This window comes from Nanorana parkeri, unplaced genomic scaffold (genome assembly GCF_000935625.1).
Source record: "Nanorana parkeri isolate BGI_ZX_2015 unplaced genomic scaffold, ASM93562v1 scaffold1278, whole genome shotgun sequence".
NCBI classification, from domain to species: domain Eukaryota; kingdom Metazoa; phylum Chordata; class Amphibia; order Anura; family Dicroglossidae; genus Nanorana; species Nanorana parkeri.
In genome coordinates, this window is record NW_017307546.1 from 224,272 (window position 1) to 250,456 (window position 26,185).

The 26,185-nt window shown below is 40.5% G+C and overlaps 1 protein-coding gene across 2 annotated transcripts in view; it reads left to right on the top strand.

The window, feature by feature from the left end:
* Window positions 1-26,185, top strand: part of ST8SIA2 (ST8 alpha-N-acetyl-neuraminide alpha-2,8-sialyltransferase 2) — a 181,578-nt gene that overhangs the window by 133,014 nt on the left and 22,379 nt on the right. For both annotated transcript variants that reach the window (XM_018569033.1, XM_018569035.1), the window contains 3 exons: window positions 228-356; window positions 3,621-3,878; window positions 11,164-11,457. In XM_018569033.1, coding sequence (XP_018424535.1) covers window positions 228-356; window positions 3,621-3,878; window positions 11,164-11,457 — 681 coding nt within the window. The remainder of the gene's footprint in view (window positions 1-227; window positions 357-3,620; window positions 3,879-11,163; window positions 11,458-26,185) is intronic.

Here is a 26,185-nt window from a genome sequence, read left to right on the forward strand (position 1 = left end):
GTAAAGTCTGTTGATATGGAAACACTGATTCTCCATTGTTCACACATACGTATATAAACTCAGTATAGTAATCAAAGGTAAAACATGCTGTATGACGCTTAAAACACATATAACCTGCTGATGCAAAATAAACTGAGATAAAATAAATATTTTATTATGTATTTCACCCAAATGCTCTCAGCAATTCTGAGCACCTTAATTTAATGAATCATTATTTTCTCTTTCAGAGTGGAGTTAGCAATCAATGACTCTTCTGCCCCATCTGGAACAGAGAGAAGTCGTGACAACATCAAATCCAATATTAAACCACCAATAGCTAAATGGAGACACAACCAGACACTGTCAATGAAAATCAGGTATGTCCTATGGCACCCTAAAGAGACACTCTGCATTGACATAGTGAGTGCACAATGGCACAAGGTAAGCATTAAGCCCAATTTTTATTGTTCTAGAACATAAACCATAGTTTATACTAACGTAGGTTGTTTATACAACACATGTAACACACTTTTACTACAACATTACCAGTGCTCTCAATGTACAATAATGAGTCCAGAATTAAAGATCCTTCACACGTGCTATTGGTATTAACTCTTATACTGTTAAATAAATTGTACCATGGTGATGTAAATAAATCCGGCAGATATCCTTAATTCCAAACATAGGAGATAGAAGATGCTGCATCTTCATGGGTTTAGAACAATCAGTTTTGACTACATTTTGCAGTCAGTGCTGTAGTCCAGAAAAGAACCTGACATTTATGGCACTTGCAAATTCTTGCAACATCAGAGACACAAAAGGAATTCAGATGATTCTAAAAATTCAACTGAGTTTACCTCAGTCCAAAGCTGAAATCTCTTCTACAGTTCATACTATCCTGCAAAAGTCACCACCTCCTGTGAGCTATATCCCCTGAACACTATGCTCTGTCTCTATGTAAAGAGAGAATATAGCTGCCTTAAAACTGAATTTCATGTATATATGAAGAACACCACTTAATGCAGCAGTTATGTATTTAGTAAAAACATTAAATATATTTTTAAATGCAAATAGTGCAAGTACCTGAATTTGTCTTCATATCAGCTTATGATGTTACCGTAAAAGACTGAAGGACCCCATCAGGTTATGCATGCACATATGCTAACAAGAGCACAGAGCAGAGTGAGCAAAGGGAATGACTTCACTCTGCTGCTGCTTTGTTGTTATCCAGTCAGCAAGCTGGCAGTTGGAGCTATTTCTTGACAAATCTACCCTGTTCCTGCAAGAATCTGGCTGTGCTGTCTGATAGAGATGCATGGGTCATACATAGTTACATAGTATTTGAGGTTGAATAAATACATAAGTCCATCAAGTCCAACCTATTGTGTGTGTATTTATGTTTGAGTTGGTGTGTGAGTGTGTGTGTGTACTAGTCCATGTATGATTTCGCTCTTAGGCGTACCTGTACCCCTGTATATTATGGTCTCTGAGGAACTCCCTGCCACTTCCTGTGGCAGCGAGTTCCAGACCTTAACCGCTCTTACTGTAAAGAACCCCTTGCGCCCTGTGTGTGGAAATTTTTTTTCCACCAATTTTTGGTTGTGCCCTCTGGTCTTTGTTACGGAGCTAACCCTAAACAATTTGCTGATAATGTTGCTGTCACCCTTGAATAGTTTATACAGGAAAATCATGCCCCCCCTTAATCTCCTAACCTCCAAAGAGAACATATTTAATTTGAACAACCTTGTTTCATAGCTCAGGTCCCCGAACCCCTTAATGAGTTTGTTTGCTCTCCAATGGACTTTTTCCAGCTCAAGGACATCTTTTCTGAGTATAGGTGACCAAAACTGGACTGCATTCTCCAGATGTTGCCGAACCAGTGATCTGTAAAGTGGCAAAATTATAGACTTGTCCCTGCAATACATTCCCTTCTTAATGCAAGACAGAACACTGCTTGCTTTGTTTCCAGCAGCCTGGCACTGCGAGCTGTTATTCAATCTGCGGTCTATAATGACCCCCAGATCCTTCTCGGTTTCCGACTTCCCTAGTTGCATACCCATATGTGTATAGCCCATTTGCCTATTTTTAACTCCAAGGTGCATTACCTTACATTTATTGACATTGAACTTCATCTGCCATACAGTTGCCCACTCCCCGATTTTATCCAGGTCCTCCTGTAATGTTATAATGTCTAAATCTGTGTCTACTACCCTCTCAATTTTTGTATCATCAGCAAACACTGAGACACGGCTATTCACTCCCTCCCCGATATCATTAATAAATAGGTTAAAAAGCAGGGGACCCAGCACAGAACCCTGGGGCACGCCACTCATGACCTCCGCCCAGTCTGAAAAGGTGCCATTTACTGATACTCTTTGTGCACGTTCTTGTAGCCAGTTTTCTATCCACGTGCACACTAATTCATCTATGCCCATAGCCCTTAGCTTGTATAACAAGCGTTTATGAGGCACTGTATCAAATGCTTTGGAGACGTCTAGATATACTACGTCCACCATCCTCCCTTCATCTAGATCTCTACTCACCTCTTCGTAAAAGGTCAGCAGGTTGGTCTGGCAAGAACGATCCTTCCTAAATCCATGCTGATTATCAGTTATTATGCCATGATCTTGGACGAATTCCACTAAGTAGTCCTTAATAATTCCCTCTAACGGTTTACATACTATGCATGTTAGACTAACTGGTCTATAGTTCCCCGGTTGGCATTTTGACCCTTTTTTGAATATAGGTACCACATTAGCCCTTCGCCAGTCGCTTGGCACTCTACCAGCCATTACGGATTCCTTAAAAATTAGGAACAATGGCCTCGTTATCTCCTTGTTCAGTTCCTTGAGTGCCTTGGGATGTAGATTATCAGGTCCTAATGCTTTATTTGCATTTAGTAGTTTAAGCCTTTTGTTGTATCCCAGTTTGTCAACCACTGAGGTGCATTCATACAACTGAATGCACAGAATTGCAAATCTTTTGGTAGGCAAGCGCTCATATATCACAGTAATAAATACTATAACAGCAAGACTTGAGGCAGTAAGGCCTGGTTCACACCTGGGCGTTTCACAGCACGTTCCTACGCGCTGTAAAACGCTCAACATGTGAAAATCAATAATTGCCTATGGGCATGGTTCCCACCTGGGCGTTTTACAGCGCGTAGGTACGCGGTGTAAAACGCCCTACGCCCAAAGAAGTACAGGAGCTTCTTTGGGGCGTATTTGCCGCGTGTATCCATTAGGATACAGCCGGATAGCCCTCGGAAAAGCGCGCCTGTCGCCCAGGTGTGAACCCAGCCTAACACTGTCATGACAGAGACCGTGTTTAGTGAAAGTTATGGCAACTGTGTACAATACATCAAATTACTGGAACCAATGCAACTTATTTAGTTGTTTATTAGGTTCATCACAGTGATAGATACGCCAGTGACCACCTAGAACTTCTAACTTTGATGGGCTTTTGGTAACTGTTTTAAGGTACAAAATGTAAAATTTCAATAAGAGAAAGCAGCATGTTTCAGTGAAGCTTTGTTGCTAGACTGACAGACCAGATCAAAGCCATGAGGAATATCTGCCTGTTAAGTCCATCTGAAAGCCTCTATCATACTAAGAACTAATCCTGTTGTTTTTGTCTTTCAGGAAACAAATATTACATTTTCTGGATGCTGAAAGGGATATCTCGGTTCTGAAGGGAACTTTAAAGCCAGGTGATATAATCCATTATATCTTTGATCGAGACAGCACCATGAATATATCCAAGAACTTGTATGAACTTTTACCTAGAACTTCCCCTCTGAAAAACAAACACTTTAAAACATGCGCTATTGTTGGAAACTCGGGAATTTTACTCAACAGTGGCTGTGGAAAAGAGATTGACTCCCATGACTTTGTCATAAGGTAACACTGCAAGTCACAATGTATTGTATATTTAAATGAAATGTGAAAATACTTCTAAGTTCTATGGTCCCCTCCTTTTCCCAGCTTTTGTCAAGGCGCTGTTTAGAAGTCTTAATCCAGATAATGAACAGTGCAATAAAGACATGAAGGTAAACAGGATTGGAGCTACAAGGCCACATTGCCATCACAATATCACATTGCTGTGCATGTTGTCTGTTTTCATGAGGGGTCCTCTAGACATCATTCTTTTGTGTGGTAAGGTGTTTGTGGAGTCCAGCTTCTATCATGGAGAATTTGAAACCTCTCCAAGTATACTATTATTATGGATAGGCCTCTCCAAGTTTCGTCGAACCTTACCTCCTCTGATACCAGACACACAGAGGTGAGAGGTGGATTTATAATAACAAACCCAGATAAACAACACATCCCTTGACTATTACCAAAGAAACCCTATAACCAACTTTGCAGGTAAAATAAAGTTTTTTTGAATGCTCTCTTACAGCATTTTTCCTCTACAAAAATATTTTTTTATTGACTTGTGTGACTCTGAACTCGCATTTTTTACTTCTTCAGAATAGTAAATTCACTACCACAGCCCCCACTTTTCTTGCAAGTCATAGCCCTCGCTTCTGGGGGTGTCTGATTACTTTCTGTGCTGGCTCAGCTCTTATGCCCCTCCCTTCAGTTCCCTACATAACCTTTAATGTAGCAGCAGGGAGTGGAGTGAAGGGGAATACTACAGAGTGTCACTTGAGTGACAGCTCTGAATCTGTTTTGTATGTTGACAACAAATGCAAGATGGCGGCACCCAACAGAGGTCTCAGGACTTTTGTATATCGATACAAGGGAGGCATTAGTGGTAACTAACACGCCTAAAATATATTAAATGCACATATAATCTTGTGGGAAGATTATGGAAAACGATTGGATGGTCTGCTGACGAGGGTCTTTTTAATGTGTGCGCTACTCAACTTCAAGTCTGCTATAAACTTTAGTAGCTCGCAAAGCCTCTTCTGTTCCCCTCTGTGATCAATTTCTACTTTGTTAGAGTGACCTGATGTTCCATGACTTCATGGCTAACATTCCCCAAATGCCTTGCCCCCATGCAAACAGGGTGTCTTTACTAGCCACTAAGGCAATCTCATTTGGCAGGAAGCTGGAAGAAGGCAAATCTTAGCCATCAAGTTAGGGAAAGCCAGGTTCTGGTAACTAAGTGAAACTAAATCAGAGAAGGGTACAATGGTGGCATTTCTGTCTAGTAAAGGTAATATCAGCCATATTGTGGTGTTAAATAAGTGCCATTTAAGATATAAATACCTCCTGTATAGTTTTGCTCCTCAGCATCCAAAAGTACCAGTCTTATGTATACACATTTTGGGGTGTAGACTAGCTCATCACCTTTACTAGTAAGGAAGCAGCAGGACATGAAATGTAATTGTGTAATTAAAGGAGATAAAAATCCTTTTTGTTCCAGAAGCATATGCTATAAAATCACTTCAATTCAATATTTATACAGCAATCTACTCACTACTGGTCACTTCTGGTAACTAAGTGAAACTAAATCAGAGAAGGGTACAACAATGGCATTTCTGTCTAGGAAAGTTAATATCAGCCATATTGTGGTGTTAAATAAGTGCCCTTTAAGATATAAATACATCCTTATATTTTTGCTCCTCAGCATCCAAAACTACCAGTCTTAGTAATACACATTTTGGTGGGTAGACTAGCTCATCACCTTTACTAGTAAGGAAGCAGCAGGACATGAAATGTGATTGTGTAATTAAAGGAGATAAAAACCCTTTTTGTTCCAGAAGCATATGCTATAAAATCACTTCAATTCAATATTTATACAGCAATCTACTCACTACTGGTCACTTCTGGTAACTAAGTGAAACTAAATCAGAGAAGGGTACAATGGTGGCCTTTCTGTCTAGGAAAGTTAATATCAGCCATATTGTGGTGTTTAATAAGTGCCCTTTAAGATATAAATACATCCTTATATTTTTGCTCCTCAGCATCCAAAAGTACCAGTCTTAGTAATACACATTTTGGTGGGTAGACTAGCTCATCACCTTTACTAGTAAGGAAGCAGCAGGACATGGAATGTGATTGTGTAATTAAAGGAGATAAAAACCCTTTTTGTTCCAGAAGCATATGCTATAAAATCAATTCAATATTTATACAGCAATCTACTCACTACTAATTAAGTAGTACTTTTGTAATCGGTTGCCTTGGCACCATCATTCTGCCTTGGCACAAGCATTCAGTTATTGCTAGAAATTTAATTGTTATGAAAACATTTTTTATTTATGGGAAACTTGTTCTTTTATGTAATCATGACTCTGCAATTCACAACTTGTCAGCAAATGGTTTTAAATAAAAAGAAACTGATAAAGTGCCAATATAATATTTGTACTCTTATAAGCTAGTATTTTCATTGTATGAACTGGAACTGACAAGTGCAGTTCCAAAGGCAGAAAAATGTTACTTAACTATTTCATTTTATATTGCCACTAAGCATAAATCACAAGCTGTGCTATGGATGTGCACACAAACATAACACAATCTTCAAAATGTCTACTAATTCTAGCATATTTACAGTTAATAAAATAACAAATAGTTTTTAAATTTAAAAGATGAGCAAAACTGCAAACCAAAATATATTTTTCGCTACTTTCCTTATTTAACATTTTAGTTAAATGAAGGCAATAATATATTGTATTTTAAACCTCTAATTAGGTAATTTGTTTGGTAGGTGTCTAGTGCATACATATACTGTATGTCATAATGTTATGCATGTGTACATTATGTGTGTATTGAGTGTTTTTGTTTTGTAGTATTGTCTTTTGTAGGCAAAGATGGGTCTTCTTAATTATGATATCGGGGATCTAAAAGAACCCTGTCTCATCATTCTGCTGGAGAAAGAAACCAAGCACTGAGAATCCCCGGTCCTATTTTCTTTTGGCACTCATGACTAAGCACTTTTAAATTCAGTTGCAGAAGATCAATGAACATAAGAGACCTGTTCACCAATCTCACTATACTCCATCCTAAAAAATCTTATTGCTCTTAATGCTAAATAGCCTGCAATGAGATTGGCAAAAAAAGAGGATGCCAGTCTTATTGCCAGTAATGTACACAGACATCAGCAGTTGGCGTGCAGCAGAAGAGCAGTGGCACCATGCAGTGTCTCTGAATGGATGTGATCAGTGGCCTGTTAGTCACTGATTACATACCTTCATACTTATGACCTTCCTGGTCAAAAGTGTTAATAAAGGCAGAACCCCTAATGTCCAATTCAAAAAAATGTGCACAGCCATACAGTATGACATAGACTGCTTGAATTCAAGGGCATGCATCCATACCTGTACAGATGTACAAGTTAAGGTCAGCATTTAGCAGCATGCAGTGGCATCCTGTGATTCAGTTGTACAGGCGGCTGCATGCACCAGCCAGCATTCCCAGGTGCAGGTTTCTGTGCAGGCATGCATGTTGTATGGCTGTGCATGTCTGAATGCAGACATGCACAGCCATACAACAACAGAACAGAATGCAAAAAGAAAAGAATACAACAGAATGATGCCTTATAGAGTGCTATAATATAGACTTAAAAGCTCAGCAGCTGTGTTGTTCAAAGGGAGTAAATTAACAATGAGAGTTGCAAGTCACATAACACAACGGAGACAAGGTTTAAGGAGTGGTGTTATTGGAAGTCTTCTATGTGGGCTATGGCTTAGAAGTTGGACTTTGGCTTCCAGCTTCGAAAAAACAAAAACAAACTATAGTAGGAGAGGTTGGGTGACCTGTTAAAGCCATGCCTAACTCTATACTTTATTTCAATCTGGAAATCCAATGTTTCCTTTATTATATTTACTGTTTTCTGTGTAGTTTATTCAAGATGTAACATCAGGGTGGAAATACAGGTTGTGAAGTCTGCTACTGTATAGTTGATTAACAGTACAATAGATAGACTATCTTGAGTGTATCAGATGATGAGGACAGCTCATCCCATTCACTGTCAAGCAAAACCCAATACCCCATCCTAAAGGTGAACTGTACCCAAAATTGTAATTTCAATTGTGTACTAGCGGTTTGATTTTCCTTTTGGCTCAATACAGAATATCTCTAAGAGACTAAAATATCTCTGCAGAAGTTTATGTCTGCACCCCCTACTCTTTGGAGTTTGACTCTTCAGTTATTATTTGATGAATTTATAATAATGACCATGACAGTTGAGTGGAATTTTGGTGATGATAGCTGGTGGGGATATTCCTCTAAGACTTAAAGAAAGATAATGTCTGATTAAACTTTTTGTGTTTTGTCATGGCATGGCATTGGCTTCTTCATTTCTGTTAATATTATAGAAAATCACACTAGCAGTATTAGCAATCCCAGTAATGATGCTACTGGAGTTAATGTGTAATGTAGAAGGACATTCAGACAAAACTGAACTTACCGGTGCTTTATAAGGTTCTTTTAGAAAAAGGTGAACTTGGCAGTGATGATAATGTCACTTGAGTTAACACTGCAGAGTCCCAAAAAGCTACAAGCTCATTGGATTTCTGGCAGGATCGACAAGCATTGTTTTAACTTATCTAACAGATATGACAAAACACTTTTAAAAATATGTATTTAACAGACCAAAAGGGAGGAGATACGATACATCATTTAGGGTAGTTTAGTCCTTACTGTAGCAGGTGCATCCAGGAAAGAATACTCATTTTACTGGAGCGAAAACTAAAATAAATTGAGGAAATAGTGTTGTAACGAAAACCTTAAAAAGGAAAATTTTAGAAATGTCAGAAAACCTGTTTGCAAAAGTCCCGTGTTATCAACACTTGGCTTAGATTTTTAAGAAATTGTGGTTGTACTCATGCAGAGCTATTGAGCACCCTTTCTCCTATACCATCTGATATCAGTTTCTAAACCCATAGGCTCAACAGGTATGAAGAACTCAAAGAAGGATTATAAAGTAGATTGTAATACAGAGTACAAAGCCCAATGAATCACTGTACAAGTAGAGACTGTCTTCAAAGTCATCAAGCATTAGCATTGTGATTGCAAAGATCCCTATTAAAGGAAATCTAAATTCAAATAACATTCTATTTGCATTGATGTGAGGAGAGAACAGCTCATTTGATTAATAACGGAGTAGGCGAGCCTAGTTTGATCCCTGTGTCTCCTCTTTGTGACTTTGGACACGTCATTAATATCTTGGTGCCTCAGGCATCAAAATTACATTATAAGCTGTTTGAAGAATAGATGTATAGTAGCTCAACAATATCTAGTCTGAATCAAACACATTTTCTGAATTATAGTTACATGGTTAACCTAGTTAGAAAATAGACACACGACCATTAATTTCACTATCTTATAAAGTCTAGCAGTTTTTGTCCACAGGAATATAAAAGAAACCCTTCTAGGCAACTGTGGGGGGATATGGCTCACAGAGGGATACACATGTATTTCTGACAACACAAAGAAAATTGTTGCAATTTCCTGGATACTACCATTTATACTTCAAGTGGCATTCAGCACCAAACCTCCTCAGAGCACCCCTGGCACCCTTTAGGAATAAAAAAATCTATGCACATACCTTTTTTGTTAGGTGTCTTTGTTTTGGTCCAAAAGCTCAAATTTCTCAGCACACTTACCAGATAGCCTGCAAAAAAAAAATTACACTGTCTAACTATTAGGATTAAAACAGAGGTTTTAGTTGCACAGCTTTTGCAAAATACATGGAAGCCACACTGCTTTGTCATGATCCCTCTGTGTAGTGTGGTTCTAACTCTAATCTATGAGTGCCTCCATCTTGGAGAATAAATAGCAAAGGACGAATTGGGTGCAGGTTTGCCAGGCAGTTCAATCCTCCCTAAAGGCATGGGGACACACCAGAAGGCCAGCACATCACAATGGCAGCTGAAGCCCCCAGTGTGTCCCCACACCAAATTCAACAAGTGAAACAAATGGCAAGCATCAATTCATAACTAGTTTTAAAGTAAGGTGCACATGGAAGGGCTTTACACAGTACAAAAGCAGGCTAGCTGGTAAGTTTGCTGGGAAATGTTTGCTTTTGTACTATGTAAAGCCCTTCCATTAGTGCCTTACTAAAGCTAGTTATAAATTGATGAGTGTGCTTGCCATTTGTTTAATTTGTTCTGGTCCAGTGACAACACTCATCACCATCTTCTTCCTCTGGCTAAGGATGGATACTAAATTCTTTTGAGAACAGCACCACCATTTCTAGGAACTGTGGGGGATCCTTCTATTTATTTTTTGACCAAACATGGAATTGGGCTTTAACCATAATTGCCATAAAGTAACTTTTCCTATGTTGATAGTAAAAGTTAATCTCTATATAGTCCTTGAATATGTTTTTACTGAAAATGACCTCTTAGTTGTCTTTTTTCCAAAGTCCATCTGTATTTTACTAGCCCCTTTACTGTAAGTAAGGCTTCCCATGCCTTTCACTAACCTAACAGCCTACCTTTGAAAATCCACTATGCAGTGTTCAAAACTGTACTTCGTATTAAAGTGTGACATCCAATTGGTTTATACAGGGTAAATACTATGCCTGCATCATACGTCTGGATCTCCATATGATGATATTCATGATATTTTTATACATCCCAAGATTTCATGTGCTTTTACAGCTACTTTTTTGGCATTTATAACTGCTTCTTAGCTTACTGTTGATGCAGTCTTTCTTTAGCTTTGTTTTCCTTAACTATATTCCATTTACTGTATATGAGGAAATGCTATTTCTAGGACCCAAGTGCAATAACTTACATTTTTAGAAGATCAAATACAGTTTTTTATTTAACTGTTTGTCGAAGTTATCATTGTTTTAGATTGCTCTATCATATGACACTATAAAGTGTTTGTCAACTTTTACCAAGAGTGTTTATGGATTTGTTGGGCCAAGTAAAATCACTTTGCTCCTACAACAATGCAATATCATATACTATGCTGGAACATATGACATTCTGAGGTACAGAGTCTTTCATTGGGAGGAGGACATCAGATCCTCCTTGGGTATGCAAGGTGGGGGTTTGCAGCCTATGCTATATTCACTCTTGGGTGCTTTGGGGTGGTTTACTCCCTCAACCCATGGTAGCTCTGCCAGCATCTGTTGAGAGTTATCAGGTAAATGTTGTACCGTAAGAACAATGCATTTTAAAAAATCACTTTATTACCTATATCCATATAATTTAGGTCTTTGTGTAGGTTACTCCATAACTATCACTGCTTACATATGACTAATATTGTGCACTTTTTTTCATAGATGTAATCTTGCACCTGTTGAAGAATATGCCAAGGACGTTGGCACAAAGACACATCTTGTAACCATGAACCCTTCAGTTGTCCAGCGTGCCTTTGAGGACCTTGTCAATGATACCTGGAAAGAGAAGTTTATGCAGCGCCTGAAAAGCTTGAATGAAAGCATCCTGTGGATCCCAGCATTTATGGCCAAAGGGGGTGAAGAACGAGTAGAATGGGTGAACGACCTTATAATTAAACATCATATAAATGTGCACACAGCCTACCCTTCCCTACGTCTCCTCCATGCAGTCAGAGGGTAAGAATGGTTTTACTATTCATCTTTTTAGATATAAACTAATGTCCAGCATACGTATAGAGGGGAGCTATTGTGGAGTCTATGTAAAAATGTTTTTTTAGTAAGTGGTGGGTGCTGGTGTGTTTCAGAGTTTGGTGACTGTTTATATCTCTTTGGTACTCCAACAGTGAAATTTCCCACTGGAGTTCTGGTCCTTTCATCAGAATTAGTTAATAAGGTTTTCTTTGTTTAATTAATGACTACAAAATTATCTTGACCTTGGTTGAAAAGCTGTATAGGATGGTAATATGTGTACTGAGCTGACTGCATACTCTTGCGCCGTAGAGAAATGTAGGCAGCTGCCTTGTACAGCATAATTCTAGAACTGGCCACAGTATTAAAGTAAACCTAAAAAAGTAAAGATTTGCTATGTTTTTTGAACCATTTAGCAATGTAATGTGTCTAAGCTGTACCCTGAAAAATATGCCTTTTGTCTGAAATTCTTCTAGAAATATAGCAGTGCACTTCCCGATATGTGTGTGCCTAGGCATTCCTCTGCCTACAGCCTCATAACTGTTTAACTGCAGGGTAAATCTAAGAATCTGCTGCCTACTGCTACTGCTAGTCTCAGAAGATTTGATGAAGTTGCTGTTGTGCTGCTCACTGTTCTCCTTGCTGGAAGCTCTGACCTGAGAAGGTAAACCCCTGCCAAGATGGCCACCGCTACACAGAGAGGCACGGTTCAGGACAATGCATGGTAGGTCATTTAATGGGGAAATATCAGCCGGCCACGGGCAATTTGGTGACTAGTCCTTTAACCTATGCCTTCCTTTATTTGGGAACAGTTCCAGTGGGGAAGGATTATAACCCCTGTCAGGTCCATACTGCAATAATGTGAACCGGTATAGATATTTCCCATTCCTTCACTCCTGCTCATGATGACAACATTTTTACCAGAGGGAAATTTTATCTCAGACCCACAGACAGCAATAGAAAAGTGACCAGGGTTCTAGTTTCCCCTTATTCTACTGGAAAAAAAATCACTTTATTTTGTATCTGTGTTTTGGTTACCACTCTAATGGTATTTCACCAGCCAGGCCGGTAACATCACTATAGAACTTGAGACTAGTAAAAAAAAAAAAATTACCAGCCTTTCTAGGGGCCAGTAATTTGCTGAGGAGTTTGATAAGCTCCCAGCCAATGAGAACATATGGGCCTTTGAGTGGGCTGCCTGTCAGAGTCCTGGATCCTGTTATGTGTGGAGTGTGGAAGGACCCCCCCCCCTCACTTTCATGCTGCAGAAGAAGAAAGCAGTCCCTTTCATAAAAAAATGGCGTCGCGGTTAGTGCCAGCTGACAGCATCTCCCTTGCTGTATGATCACTGAGATGCAGTCTGTGACAGTAAAACTGCTGTAATTTAAAAGTTCATCCGAACTCACAGGAGCATTTATTACTGAGATTGAAAGGAGGGGCTGGAGGCCCAAGAGGATTCCATGTTTCCATGTTTCCAGGCCATGTTATCTTTAGAGGAGACCTCATCTTATTATTTCTTTATACTGCTGGAGCTCAGTATTTTTAGCTACCTCACCCTTTATTTAGAACACTGTATTGATCAACTTGCATTTCCTGTTTTCTTTATTCCCTGCTTTAATTATGTTTATTTTTATTTGACTTTTTTATTAGAGCTCCCTTTAGTTGTATTTATGACTAGTGTGGGAATGGGTCCTCAGGGCTGAACTCCAGTCAGCCTTTTGAAATAAGTATTGTGTAGCTTCTTACTCCCCAGTAGTAAGGATAAAATGCATGTTTTGGTGTGCGGGGGTGTAAAGTACAGAAATACTTACCATATTCCACGCTCCCTCCAACAGCTGGCACTCTCCTTCACTCTTGGAATGTGGTTCCTCACATAAAATGCACAACCGCTGGAGCTGCATTGAATGTGACAGTGTCAGCAAGGGGGCAGCCTAGGGCCTGGTGAAGAGTAGAGGCTTCATGAGACTGGTCATCCAGTGGGCAGAAAGTCTGTGGGAGAAAACAAGCATTCAATCCATATTTACACGCAAAACCAATTTTATAAAGGCCAACACATAGACAAAAACCTATACTCCTTTTAGGCTTTTTTTTTTTCTAGGAAAGGTGCCAACCCTACCTGTGTTGCTGTTTCTTTTGCTTTTGGTCTGGACAAACCATTGCTGATGCAGCAAAGCTACAGGAATACCTTGATAAAATAGGGGTTTGGCCAGTTGCATTGCAGATGAGATTCAAATTTGAATAATGTAAGGTTATGCACTTGGATACCAAAAATATGCATGCAAAATACACAAAATACACATTAAGAGGGGCTCTGCTGGAAAAATGAGTAATGAAAAAAGATCTGGGGGTGCTTGTAGATCAGACTCAGCAATGACATGTAGTTTCAAGCTGCAGCTAACAAAGATAGCCAAAATACTCTCATGCATTAGAAAGGGCACATATTCAAGGGATAAATCAATAATTCTACCATTTTACAAAACACTGGTACAGCCTCATTTTGAATATTCAGTTCAGTTTTGGTCACCAATCCTCATGAAATATGTTCTTGAATTAGAAAGAGTTTAGTGAAGGACAACATTAATAAGAGGACGGGAGGACCTCAGGTATGAGGGATTATTACATAGATTGCACCTATTCAATCTATTGAATCTATGTATTAAGAGGGAATACAATCATAATTATTATAGTAATTGTAATAAACTGTTTAAGTACCTGATGAAGACACGTGGCACAATTTAAAGTTGGAAAACAAGAGTTTTAACCTTAGACCTTGATACATGTCCCCCATAGCAGTTTGTAGCTACCACCCATTTCATTATTTAACAAAAGCTTGCAAATTGGCCTTGAAAAATGGCCCCAAAAGTTACAAGATTCAGCTCTCATAGTCTTCAATGGGTTCGGTTATTTATGTTGGAGGTTTGCAGACTTTTTCAAATGTTTGGCAAACGTTAGTGAACCGAACTTTGCTTAGTTCGCTTCTCAGTATTCTCATTAGCCAAATACGGCAGAAATATCACATAGTTCTATATTAATGCATGGTGTTCTCATTGTACCTTCCTATCGTTGTACATGTCTTATCTAAAAAAAAAAACTTTTTACTGGTAATTCTTCAGTCAGCAGAACCTGGGTTTTGGAAGATTAGTGCGAATTTACCAGTGAGACATCAATTGTTAGCTGTATGTCCAGGAAAAATATAAAAACAAAATATTGAGTACACCTCGACACATGCATATTTCCCCATTGTGTACAAACAATCCAAGTACATAAAAATGCCTGTTGATCTGCCCAAAATAAAGTGAGATCCTAAAATCCTGTTTGAGCTGACAATGCTAACTCTGCGGCATTGACATCCCAAGAAGTGTTATCAGTTCTGCCTAGCCTTGCCTTCCTTTTTGGACTACAGAATATCTACTATTTATTTCATTCAGATAAACAGAAGGAGATGTGTTCTACTGTATAGTACAGCAGAGGAGATATCAGACAAGGCTGATGTTTTCAGTTCAGACCGGAAGTTGGGAGCACACTGAATTTCTGTCATGATCAACAGGTATTTTCTGCAGCTGAAGTGTTTTTAAAAGGATAAAACTCTGGGAAATGTTCATGTATTGCAGAGATGTATTGATTTTTTTTTCTCAGACATACACTTTAAACTTACTATCTCACTGGTCATCCAGCAAGCAAATGGAGTTCGGGTCTCCTTTTCACATATTTAGCTACTAAAAAGCCCCTTACCGAACTTACAGCAATGGCTCATCCCTTATAAGAGGGAACCTTAGGAGGTTGTAATATAACAAAGAATGCTGAAAAACAAGCTTTGTTTTGTGTACTATCTCTATAGGTAAATCATAGTTTCTTTATGAATTCTTTGTCATGCTCGAACAATGTATTTGTAAAAAAAAAAAGTATACAAATATAATAAAAATAGATAACATTTAAGTTAAAAAATTGTAATTTTTTTTTTTTTTTTCTAAATTGAAACAAAAGTGTTTCCTCATAATGTACCTTTACTGATATAATGGTAGAGCTCAGAATTCCACCCTTAGTAATCTATGGCATCCTGAAATATATTAGTGCACAAGGTGTTTAAAGTGTATCTGCAAGAAGGCAGAGTTTTTTGGCAGAAGAGACTTTCTATGTTTCTTCAGCCAAAACCTCTTCCTCCTTTTTCGTAGCAAGTTATTTTTTACCTGTAGTGCATGCATAGTGCATTGTGCACTCTAGGCATCAGTAAGAAGCCACCCAGTGGTCCAAGAGTAAAGACGTCAGATCAGAATAAGTGTTGGAAGACATGGCAGCAGAGGATGGTTTGGCAACATGGATCGTGTAGATTTCAGAACTGGAGGAGGGCAAACTCAGAGGTAAGTCAGCCATGATGTGCAAGTGTACTATGCATACGTGTACATTTTGACAAGGCCTGCTGTTGCTCACACTACAGCACTGTTTTGTTAAGCTTCTAAAGGCTTAATCCCTTCTACAGTGTAAGAAGAAATGATGACCTGGAAAGTGTACTAGTGTAATAGATCTGCTATACTTACCTCTCCAGCATCTCGGACACGGAGGGTAGCTCTGCCCCCGGTCTGTCGACATCACGCCGCTCCACCCTCCTCCTCAGCTTAAGCAGCAAGGGTTCACTTGTCTTGTGTTCCTGCAATGAGTGCGGATGCCGGACAAAGCTCCCTGCAGACCCGCTCTCCATCCTGAATGATAGGCTGTCCCCAGGGGACTCTCCTGAGCCTATATACCTTCCTGATCCTACTGGGACTTCTTGTGCGTCACATCACAACACTACTGCTATACTAGCCTCTACAGCCAGGATACAGACTCCAGGATTGCATTTGCCTGTGAACCATTGTACTAACAGCACGTATTGATTACCCCAGCTGTTACTTGCTTATACAACTTAATTGGCTTTGCTGTTATGTGAAGTGAATATTACAAACACCCCAGTTTAACCTTGCCATACAAACTTGTGTGATAACTGCACTTGTGATGTGAAGTGAACATTTCAAGTACCGCCGTTTGACCCATCCTTGCTTAAAATTATTGTTGAACTACCGTATGAAGTGAAGTGACTGTTTCTTAGACTTGCTGGAAGGAGATCGGCAGTTGATTTCCATCTCTGAACATAAGAGGCAGGGCCGGACTGGGACTAAAACTAGGCCCGGGCATTTTAGACTGAGCAGCCCTATCACGTGACCACCGACAGGCCCCACCCCTCACAACTTGGGGCGGAGCCAAACACAGAAGCACAATCGAGGGGCAGGGGAGGCCACTAGTAATTACTGGAGGGCTACAGCTGACGCACAAGCCTTGCTGCAACCAATACACAAACCTTGCAACAATATAGGAAGCTTGGAAGCTTGCTTTAGAGAATATCTGTAAAAAATATGTCAAGGCAACTGGACTTGCTGTATTTTACTTGAAGACATTTTACTAGTCATCCAACCAGCTTTCTCAATTCAGAAATTTCTGAATTGAGAAAGCTGGTTGGATGATCAGTCCAGTTGCCTTGACTTATTTTTTACAAATATATCATGCCCTGGATGAATGTGAACCTTCCCAGACATATTGCTATAGAGAATCGAATCTCACTGGCCCCCCAAACCCCCTGGCATTCTCTGCACTAAAGTAGCTTGCGCTCTAATGCCCCCCGCACAGTAATACACTATTATTATACATTTATAAAGCTCTGACACATACCGCAGTGCTGTACAGAAAAACACTGAGCCAGTCACAACAGTCTCTGTACAGAGGAGCTTACATTCTAATTTCCCTCCACAGTAATACACTATTATTATACATTTATATAGCTCTGACATATACCACAGTGCTGTACAGAGAAGTCACATCAGCCAGTCACATTAGCCTCTGTACAGAGGAGCTTACACTCTAATGCAGAATACCATCAGCTATAGAGGACTAAAAATCCGAGCAATACATTATACAGAATAATAGTATATGAATTTGGTACATACTCTGTGCTGTCGCTTTGCTCCGGGGTACCAGCCTGAAGTCTCAGGCAAAGGGTCTCAGGAGGGGAAGATAGGCAGCCGGTGGAAGCCCTGTACGAAGGTTCCCCAGAAGGCTGCTGCGCGGGACCTAACACAGCCAAATCAATTTGAAAAATTAAATTGCTGAGTTCCAGAGGTCATTTGTAACGCAGAGGTCAGTGGTATAATGCAGAGTACAGAGTTCAGCAGTGCAACGCAGAGTGCAGAGGCCAGCGGTGTGACGCAGAGGTCAGCAGTGTGATGCAGAGTGCAGATGTCACCGGTGTGACGCAGAGGTCAGCAGTGTGATGCAGACTGCAGATGTCAGTGTTGTGACTTACAGTGCAGAGTTCAGCAGTGTGACTTACAGTGAAGAGGTCAGTGGTGTGATGCAGAGGTCAGCAGTGTGATGCAGAGTACAGAGGTCAGCTGTGTGACTTACAGTGCAGAGATCAGCGGTGTGACGCAGAGTGTAGAGGGCTACGGTGTGACCTACAGTGCAAAGGTCAGTGGTGTGACCTACAGTGCAAAGGTCAGTGGTGTGATCTACAGTGCAGAGGTCAGTGGTGTGATCTACAATGCAGAGGTCAGCAGTGTGATCTATAGTGCAGAGATCAGGGTGTGATGCAGAGTGCAGAAGTCAGCGGTGTGACTTACAGTGCAGAGGCCAGCGATGGGGGGGTTTCTAGTCTCAGGTGAAGCCTCCAGTCCAGCATGATGCCCAGCTGCCTCCTTGTGCCCTCACTTCAGGACCCGCTCTTTCTCTGCAAATGGTAGCCCTGCAGTCTTCCTCCTAGCCTATGGCAGCTGAAGTGGGCAGAGGAAGCTGCAGGTGGCCACCGAGGAGCCCGACTATTTAGCGGGCTTTCAGAAAGGCAGCCGGTGTTCTGTCAAAAACTCCAACTCCACAAGATCTCCAACGACCTGACTTACTTAGAAGTAAGAGGTTCCGCCGAGAAGGCTCTACTGCACGTGGGCCACCCGCGGCATTTCCCTATACACATACTACAGAGCAATAAAGTATTAAAATGAACTAGGGTCAGACTAATCCAGCACGTTATTAATCTGAGTGCCCCACTCAATATGGGCGCAAGCAGTGGCCATATTGAGTGGGGCAATTTAGATGAATAATGTCCTGGATTAGTCTGACCCTAGTTCATTTTAATATTTATTAAAATCTGTAGTATGTGTATTTTTGAAATGCCGCGGGTGGCCCACGTGCGGTACAGCCTTCTCGGCCAATCCTCTTACTTCTAAGTAAGTCAGGTCGTTGGAGATCTCAGAAGTTGGAACTTTCGATAGAACTTCGATAGAGCTTTTATCCTCCTGATGAGCTGCAGAGAGGATCGTGGCAGTGCAGTGTCTGTGCTGATGTCCCCGCCAGTGGTGTATTCTGGTTTGGGGCTGCCCTAGGCAAGACAAAACTCATGCGCCCCCCCACACACTAAATTTACCCCACTCGGCTGTGGTCTCAGGTGGGCTGTGAAGGATCTCTGGTGGGCTCTGCAGGGTCTCAAGCTGCTAAGCCCACCTGAGACCCTGCAGAGCCCACCATAGACCCCGCACAGCCCGCCACAGATCCTGCACAGCCCCCCTGAGACCCTGCAGTCTGAGGGGGCTGTGCAGGATCTGTGGTGTGCTCTGCCCACCATAGACCTTGCAGAGCTCACCACAGATCCTGCAAAGCCCCCTTGAGACCCAGAAAAGCCCCCAACAGATCCTGCAGAGCCCCCCTGAGACCCTGTAGGATCTCAGGGGGGCTCTGCAGGATCTGTGGGGGCCTTTGCAGGCTGCAGAGCCCCCTGTGGATCCTGCAAAGCCCCCCTGAGACCCGAAAAAGCCCCCCACAGATCCTACAGAGACCCCCTGAGACCCTGCAGGATCTCAGGGGGGTTGTGCAGGATCTGTGGTGGGCAGAGCCCATTACAGATCCTGCAGAGCCCACCAAAGGGTATTGCACAGCACACCGGAGACTCTTTGGTGGGCTGTGCAGAATCTTTGCTGGGCTCTGCCAGCACAGTCCTCTTACCTTGCACGGCCTGACCTCTTTGGAACACGGCCTCCTTGTCCTCGGTGCCCGACACGGCCTCCTTGTCATCTTCGCCGCCCGACTGGAGCTTTGGTGATGCCTCCCGCCTCCTCCATTAGTGTATCTGCCCCCCCCCCCCCTCTTCCATCTTCCCCCCCCCCCATCCTCCATTAGTGTATCTGCCCCCCCCCCGCCTCTTCCATCTTCAACCCCCGCCTTTTCCGTCTCGGGGGCCACTCGACAATTTTGTTTCTCTCATGGGGGCCGCTTGCCACATTTCATACTTTAAAATAAAATGTAACTATATTCACTTTAAGCACTACAGACACTAATACACACTCACAATAAGGTCCTATTCATATCTATAGGTTTAGGTGCGATTAGGGATTCCTGCATCAGAAACGTGTGTTTTTCTGCAGCAGAAATCCCTAATCTGGTGTTTACAAGTGACAGCTGTCACCTATTGAAGTTAATGATCAGGTGACAGCAGCTCCATGTAAACACCTGCACACCGCATGTAATGGTATGTGATATGATTACATGCGGTTAGAAAACACTCTCCATGGATGCACAATCGATGCGTCCAGGGAGTGATTGATTACTAACCGAATGTAAACATATCACGTATCTTTACATGCGGCGTTCAGGTGTTTACATGCAACTGTTGTCACCGGATCATTACAGCTGCCACTTGTAAATGCCAATTTAGGGATTTCTGCTGCAGGAAAACGCAAGTTCCTGATGCAGAAATCCCTAATTGCACCTAAAATAGAGGTGTGAATGTAGCCTAATACACTTCTACTCCCCCCCCCAGACCTTACCAACCATTTCTTTACAATCCTTTCGGCCAGCGTTCACTGAAAGAGTGCTGGCCGAAAGGATCCGAGTGTCGGCGCAGATTCAGCTACACGGTCTGCATCCGACAGAGATGTAGACCGTGTCCGCAGCTGCGATCCCTCCTGTCAGCTCTCTCTCCTCCTGGCCGTTCTATAGCTGCAGCGGCCGGGAGGAGAGAGAGAGCTGACAGGACGGGTCACAGCTGTAGGGACCTCAGCACTGCCTGCTACGATCATTAGAACATTAGGCTGATTGTGTTTGGCCCGGCTCACCGGGAAAGTGCCCGGTATGCCCGATGGCCAGTCCGGCCCAGCTGCCAATGTAACTAAACTATTCGCACTGACCGCCAATGTAACAAAAGTGTTCACAATGACCACCAATGTAACGATGGTATACACCATACACATTCTTAAACTTACCTTGTTCTTGCAGTCTTCAGGCAGTTTTTTCTTCCTTAGCAGGGGGGGGATTTTGCATAATTCATATGCAAAATTAATTTGCATATGAATTAGCTGCGATATAATCAGGTTGATTGTGTTCGGCCCGGCCTACTGGGCAAGTGCTCGGTTTGCCCTATGGCCAGTCCGGCCCTGATAAGAGGTATTACAACTAACCATTAGCAGCCAGTCATATTTCAGCTCAGTGAAATATTTTTTTCTGGTGGGTTGCTATAGCCTCTTCCACTTTTATTCATTGTTTGAAATGATATATTATGACCATAAAACCTCCAACAGTTGCTGTTGCAGGAAATGTGCCTTTCCTGCACAGATACAGAACATTATAGATTATAGAGGTCCCTACATGGTTTAGTAAACCCATGTAACATGCCTCTTGGGCTTGAAAAGAAAGCTGATGTTATTCAAAATAAGTACATAATTTAGATCACAATTTCCTTCTGGTGCACAAAGGATAATGGAACTGAATCCAGAAAAATGTAAGTAAGGTGAAGTATAGGTTGCAGGCCAGAAAGTTGTTGCATGTAATGTTCATTGTGAATAGGACATTGTGAATAGAATAAATAGTTCTAAGTATAGAGTTTGCAAATTAAAGGCCATGAATCGGAGGATTGTGGAGTTAAATGGCTTTAGTGCTCGCTCTCCAGGTCAGCAATTGTTTGATTTTGTGCTTTTCTTTGCTATGTAACTAAATGCGTACATTGGCAGGAGACTACAGAGGGATTGAAGAACATTAGCTAAGGTCTTAGCGCTCTGTAGAAGTGAAGTTATTCCGATAGCTGAAAAACAAATCCTGAGATCATTAAGATATAGCTGCCATGCATTCATCTCTGCAACTACTCTAGTGTAATAAGCTTCTTTAAACAAATATGTTCATAATCCTGGTGCTGTGGTCTCACCCCTACCTCCTGCAGATAATGGGATTCACACTGGCCTTGTATCAGGGGATCACTGTACTGTTGGTAGCACTAAGCACTGCTGAAAGTCGGTTGTTTATATTATTGGGTCACTGTTCCTAAAGTCTTATCTCCTGGAAGCTAAACAAAGCATAAAGAGAACTGCCTATTAGTCTTTAGTGCCATGACTCTAAAAATACCAATCAGAGTTTTCCTCTGCACCTGCCACAGCTCAGCATGGCATAGAGGAGCATGTCAAATGAGACAGTTCACACCATAACAGATTGGTAGGAAAGCAAAACCTTCCCTGACAAAAGACATTAGAAGAGCACACTAGGTAAAAAGTTCTAATAATTGGATATACAGACAAAGCAATTATGAATCTTAATTTATGACTTCCCAGATTTCTGTTCTGTTGAATAAGTCGGTACAGATGCATCTAAACACAGAACAAGCTACATTCTCTAACCAGTTTTCTCTTATTCTTGCATGTTCAGAGAAATACATTAATATTATTTTGGTAATTCTAATCAAAATGTGTATATCTACAAAGACAACACAGAAAAATATGTGCATTAATCATTTTTAATGAATCCATAACTAGATGATATGATGGCTTTTTATATCTGCCTGGTATTTATCTTCAAAATCCAGGTCAATCTCCAAACTTAATTATATTTGTGTTTCTAGTTTTGGATACAGTAGGAAACGATAGGAAAACTACCAGTTTTTTTTGTCTGTGTGTGTGTGAGGAAAATGTGAGGAAATTCCCAATCGGATATAGACAGAAAAAAAAGCTAGTCTTCCTCCACACTATTAAAACATACATACATAATAAATACATAACATATACATACATAATAATAAATACAATGTTTTATTTTGTTTGCGTTTGCTTTTTTGTCATTGTCATTGTTTTTTCTGAATTGAGAAAGCTGGTTGGATGTCCAGTGAAGCATCTTCAAGAAAAAATACAGCAAGTCCAGTTGCCTCGACTTATTTTTTACAGATATTCTTTAACTTTTGATCTACATATCAATGAAATGGTAACTACAATGTAACAATACATTGTTACATTGTATTATTCAATGACACTTGCAGACTCTTTGCAAGTGTAATTTTACATTTTGACAGCCACTCTTGCTATGTAATACATTATCCCCAACTGTCCTTTTGACAGCTGGTAGTTGAAGGTAATAGCAGCGGGTGCGCAGTGGCAGGGGGAGAGTTGCAAGACTTTGTTCAAGTTTTTTTAGAATGTATCGCCTACATTTAAAATCCTAAAGTGGTTAAATGTGAACTTCTTAAAATGGGTCATTTTACAAATAGCTGTCATCTTTGCTTTGTGTCTTGTTTTTCACTGATAAACCTTACTACATATAATATTTAGTTTGCTCATTTATTTGCAGTATTAGGTTTTTGTGTCTTTATCCTAAGGAAATGGTCCATCTGTGCATGAAAAAGAGAGTAGGCAAGCTGAGAGATGGCTTATTGGCTTATACAGCTCAAGTCCAGACAAAACGTTTACATTTTATTTTGGACTGAGCTGGGGAAGGTTAGAGCCCTTTGCCGGGTTTTTCTATATCCTTATTGGAAGATTTTACCTCAATTTCTGTCTTTCTGTCAGGACAGAAAATTATGGTAATGTGCTTCAAGGTGGACACAGATAAAAATGAAAAACACCCTTTCAGGAGAGCAGGGAAGGGTTAGTACTTCTGCCAATGCTTAATTTGATAAATTGATTTGTATGCCTTCCTGTCCTAATGCATGTACCACCTATTTTTTGTACAGGTGTCACAGGAACAGGAAGCAAAAGAAGTGAAGTGAGTGAGTTAAAATGCCCCTAATGGAGTCACATATAGAAATAAAAAACAAAAATGTTAACTATTCCCAACTCTATCCATAAATAAATAAATACATACAAAATTTTGGCAGACAGGCTTTAAAACTGAACCCCAAGCATTCCCTCTGCCTCTTAGACCCCTCCACAACTGATTTCAAACCTAAGTGTCCCAATTAAATCAATGGTAAATTGGCAAATTCTATCTTCTTCACTGCAGAGGAGAAGGGGCCTTTTTTGGTTGTCCACATCACTGCATGGGTGACATGGACACCTTCTATTGTCTTCCCGGTGGCAGGGTCCTCTCAGTATCCAGAAGACTTTATAAGTGTGATGACATTACAATGAGTGATGGGTGGCCACTGTAGAGCTGAATTCACTTGTCATCAGTCCTGGAACCAACATCGGCGAAGGATGGTGTACTTAGTAGAACACAAAAAAGGCTTCACTTCAGCAGATTTTTTTGTGTGATGACTGGTCAATGGGTGGAAGGGTTGAGTGCAGGGAGGATATTGGGGTAGTAAGGTCAACTATATTAGACTTATCAAGTAGTAGATAAGTATAGCAAGTAGACTATTCTTTCTTCTGTGTTCTCAGCAGGGATGAGTAAAATGGAGAGCTTTAATTTCTCTGTAATTTGGGTTTCCAAGGTTTTATGAAATTTCACCATTTTGGCAATATAAAGCAGTCTTTGAGAAAGGCAAAATTAAGATGGTTTTTCCCCAAAGAAAAGGAATTTATACTGCACTCAAAAAGAACTCTGTTTTAAATTTATTGAAGTCAACACCCCCATGAGCTTCTCACTCTGATGCATTTCATCCACAATTGGACTCAATCGCAGAGTCCTACAATTAAGCCTAATTGTGGAGGGAATGTGTTAGAGTGAGGAACCCATGCAGGTGGATGTTACTTTAATCCTCAATAAATGTATATATGGAGTTCTTTAGGAATGCAGTATGAATTTCTATTCTTTGGGCTATGTCAGCTGGTGAGAACGTATCTGCAATTGTACCAGAAACTGTACTAAAGAGGTCCTTCTGAGTGGCGACCTAGAGCACAGCATGTGCTTTGTAAACTACTAAGGTGGATAATGGTGGGTTTTAGGAGTACAATAGGCCTAAAAAGTAAGGGAGCTCCTTTCAGCTATCCTAGACCTGTTCTTGTGCCAAACAATGACCCATCATTAGCATCATTATTTTAAGTGTTTTACATAGAAAAAGAAACAGTGAAATAAAGTGAAATGTAAAAATATTAGAGAGACCATATATGGTAGGAACACTAAATTAATTCAACTAAACTTCCCTAAATACACTAAAATACATCCTTTAAATAAATAAAAAAGTTGTGTTGTTAATTTTTCCAACAAGTTTCACCTAAGCCGCACAATGAGTGAAATTAGGCATTTCCACTTTGGCAAAATCAATATTATTAATCATTATTATTATTGTTATTACTAAAATACAGGATTTATATAGCACAACAGTTTGCACAGCACTTTTCAGAATGAAGGGAGACAGTACAGTTACAATACAATTTAAATACAGAAAAGTTAGGAGGGCCTTGCTCATGAGAGCTTACAACCTAGTAGATTGTAAGCTCTACCATTTTATTGAAATTACTCTTCTCATCCCTAGTATCTGGTCTTCCTATCCAGTCTAAACAACTGAACCTGAACAACTGAAAACCTACAGTCTGATCTTCCAAGTTATTTAAGATTTCCCTTGCCAGACTGTGTATATTGGCCAGACATCTAATAGGAAGCTATTAAAGAGGACCTGAGTTGTAAAAGCTGTGCCATGCAATTGTGGAAGCTGTGTATGCAGACATTGGGGGTCCTTTTTTATTATTATTATGATTATTATTATTATTGTAGAACCACTGTGTATTTAGTTACAGTGTGTTATTATTTCCCCTAGCACCTTGTATTTATATTTCATTTACCTCTTCTGTGCATATGCATTGTTATTATTACTTCTATATTGTGCAATGATTGTTTGGGAGCCTCTGCTTTACCACAAATTTGTTTTACTGTGAAAGATGGCATATGGTGTAAATTATGTGAAATCATTGGACAAGTCATCTTCTAAGGGCGTGTGTAGTCTTGCAGGGTACCTACTGGGTGATGCCAGCTATTCTTTGGAACTGTAAAAAAAAACCTCAATTATTTTGTGTGTTGCCACCAGTGCTTGAAAGGCACAGTATACTGTAGATGTCCATTTACAGGCTTCCTGCCTGTAGGGTTAGTCTGCTTTAGTCCTTTGGATTCTGCATAGCTGTAATTAAATTAAATGTATTTTGCAGCAGCTGCTGGCTTTCCTGTTTTCATTCTGTGCTGCCAGAGTCAGTTATTTGCTTAGTCATTTTAAGAACACATACAATGCAAAGATCTGCTTGTTATAGAAGATGCCTCTGCCTGGGTCCTATATCGCTAGAGAGTTGTGATTGGGTTATCTACCTGTGCACCTGCTCACTGCTTTCCTCAGATTGGCCAGCTCTTCTTAGATATATTTTTGTAATGTGTATAACAATATAAAGCAGCAATGATCTGTTCCACACTTTCTAAATTATAATTGTCTTCCTTAGAAGAAAAGAGGTCTATAAGGTAAGCAGTGGTGTATTTAGGTTTTGTTCTGCCCTTGGCAAGACTAAACTCGGGCACCCCCCCCCCC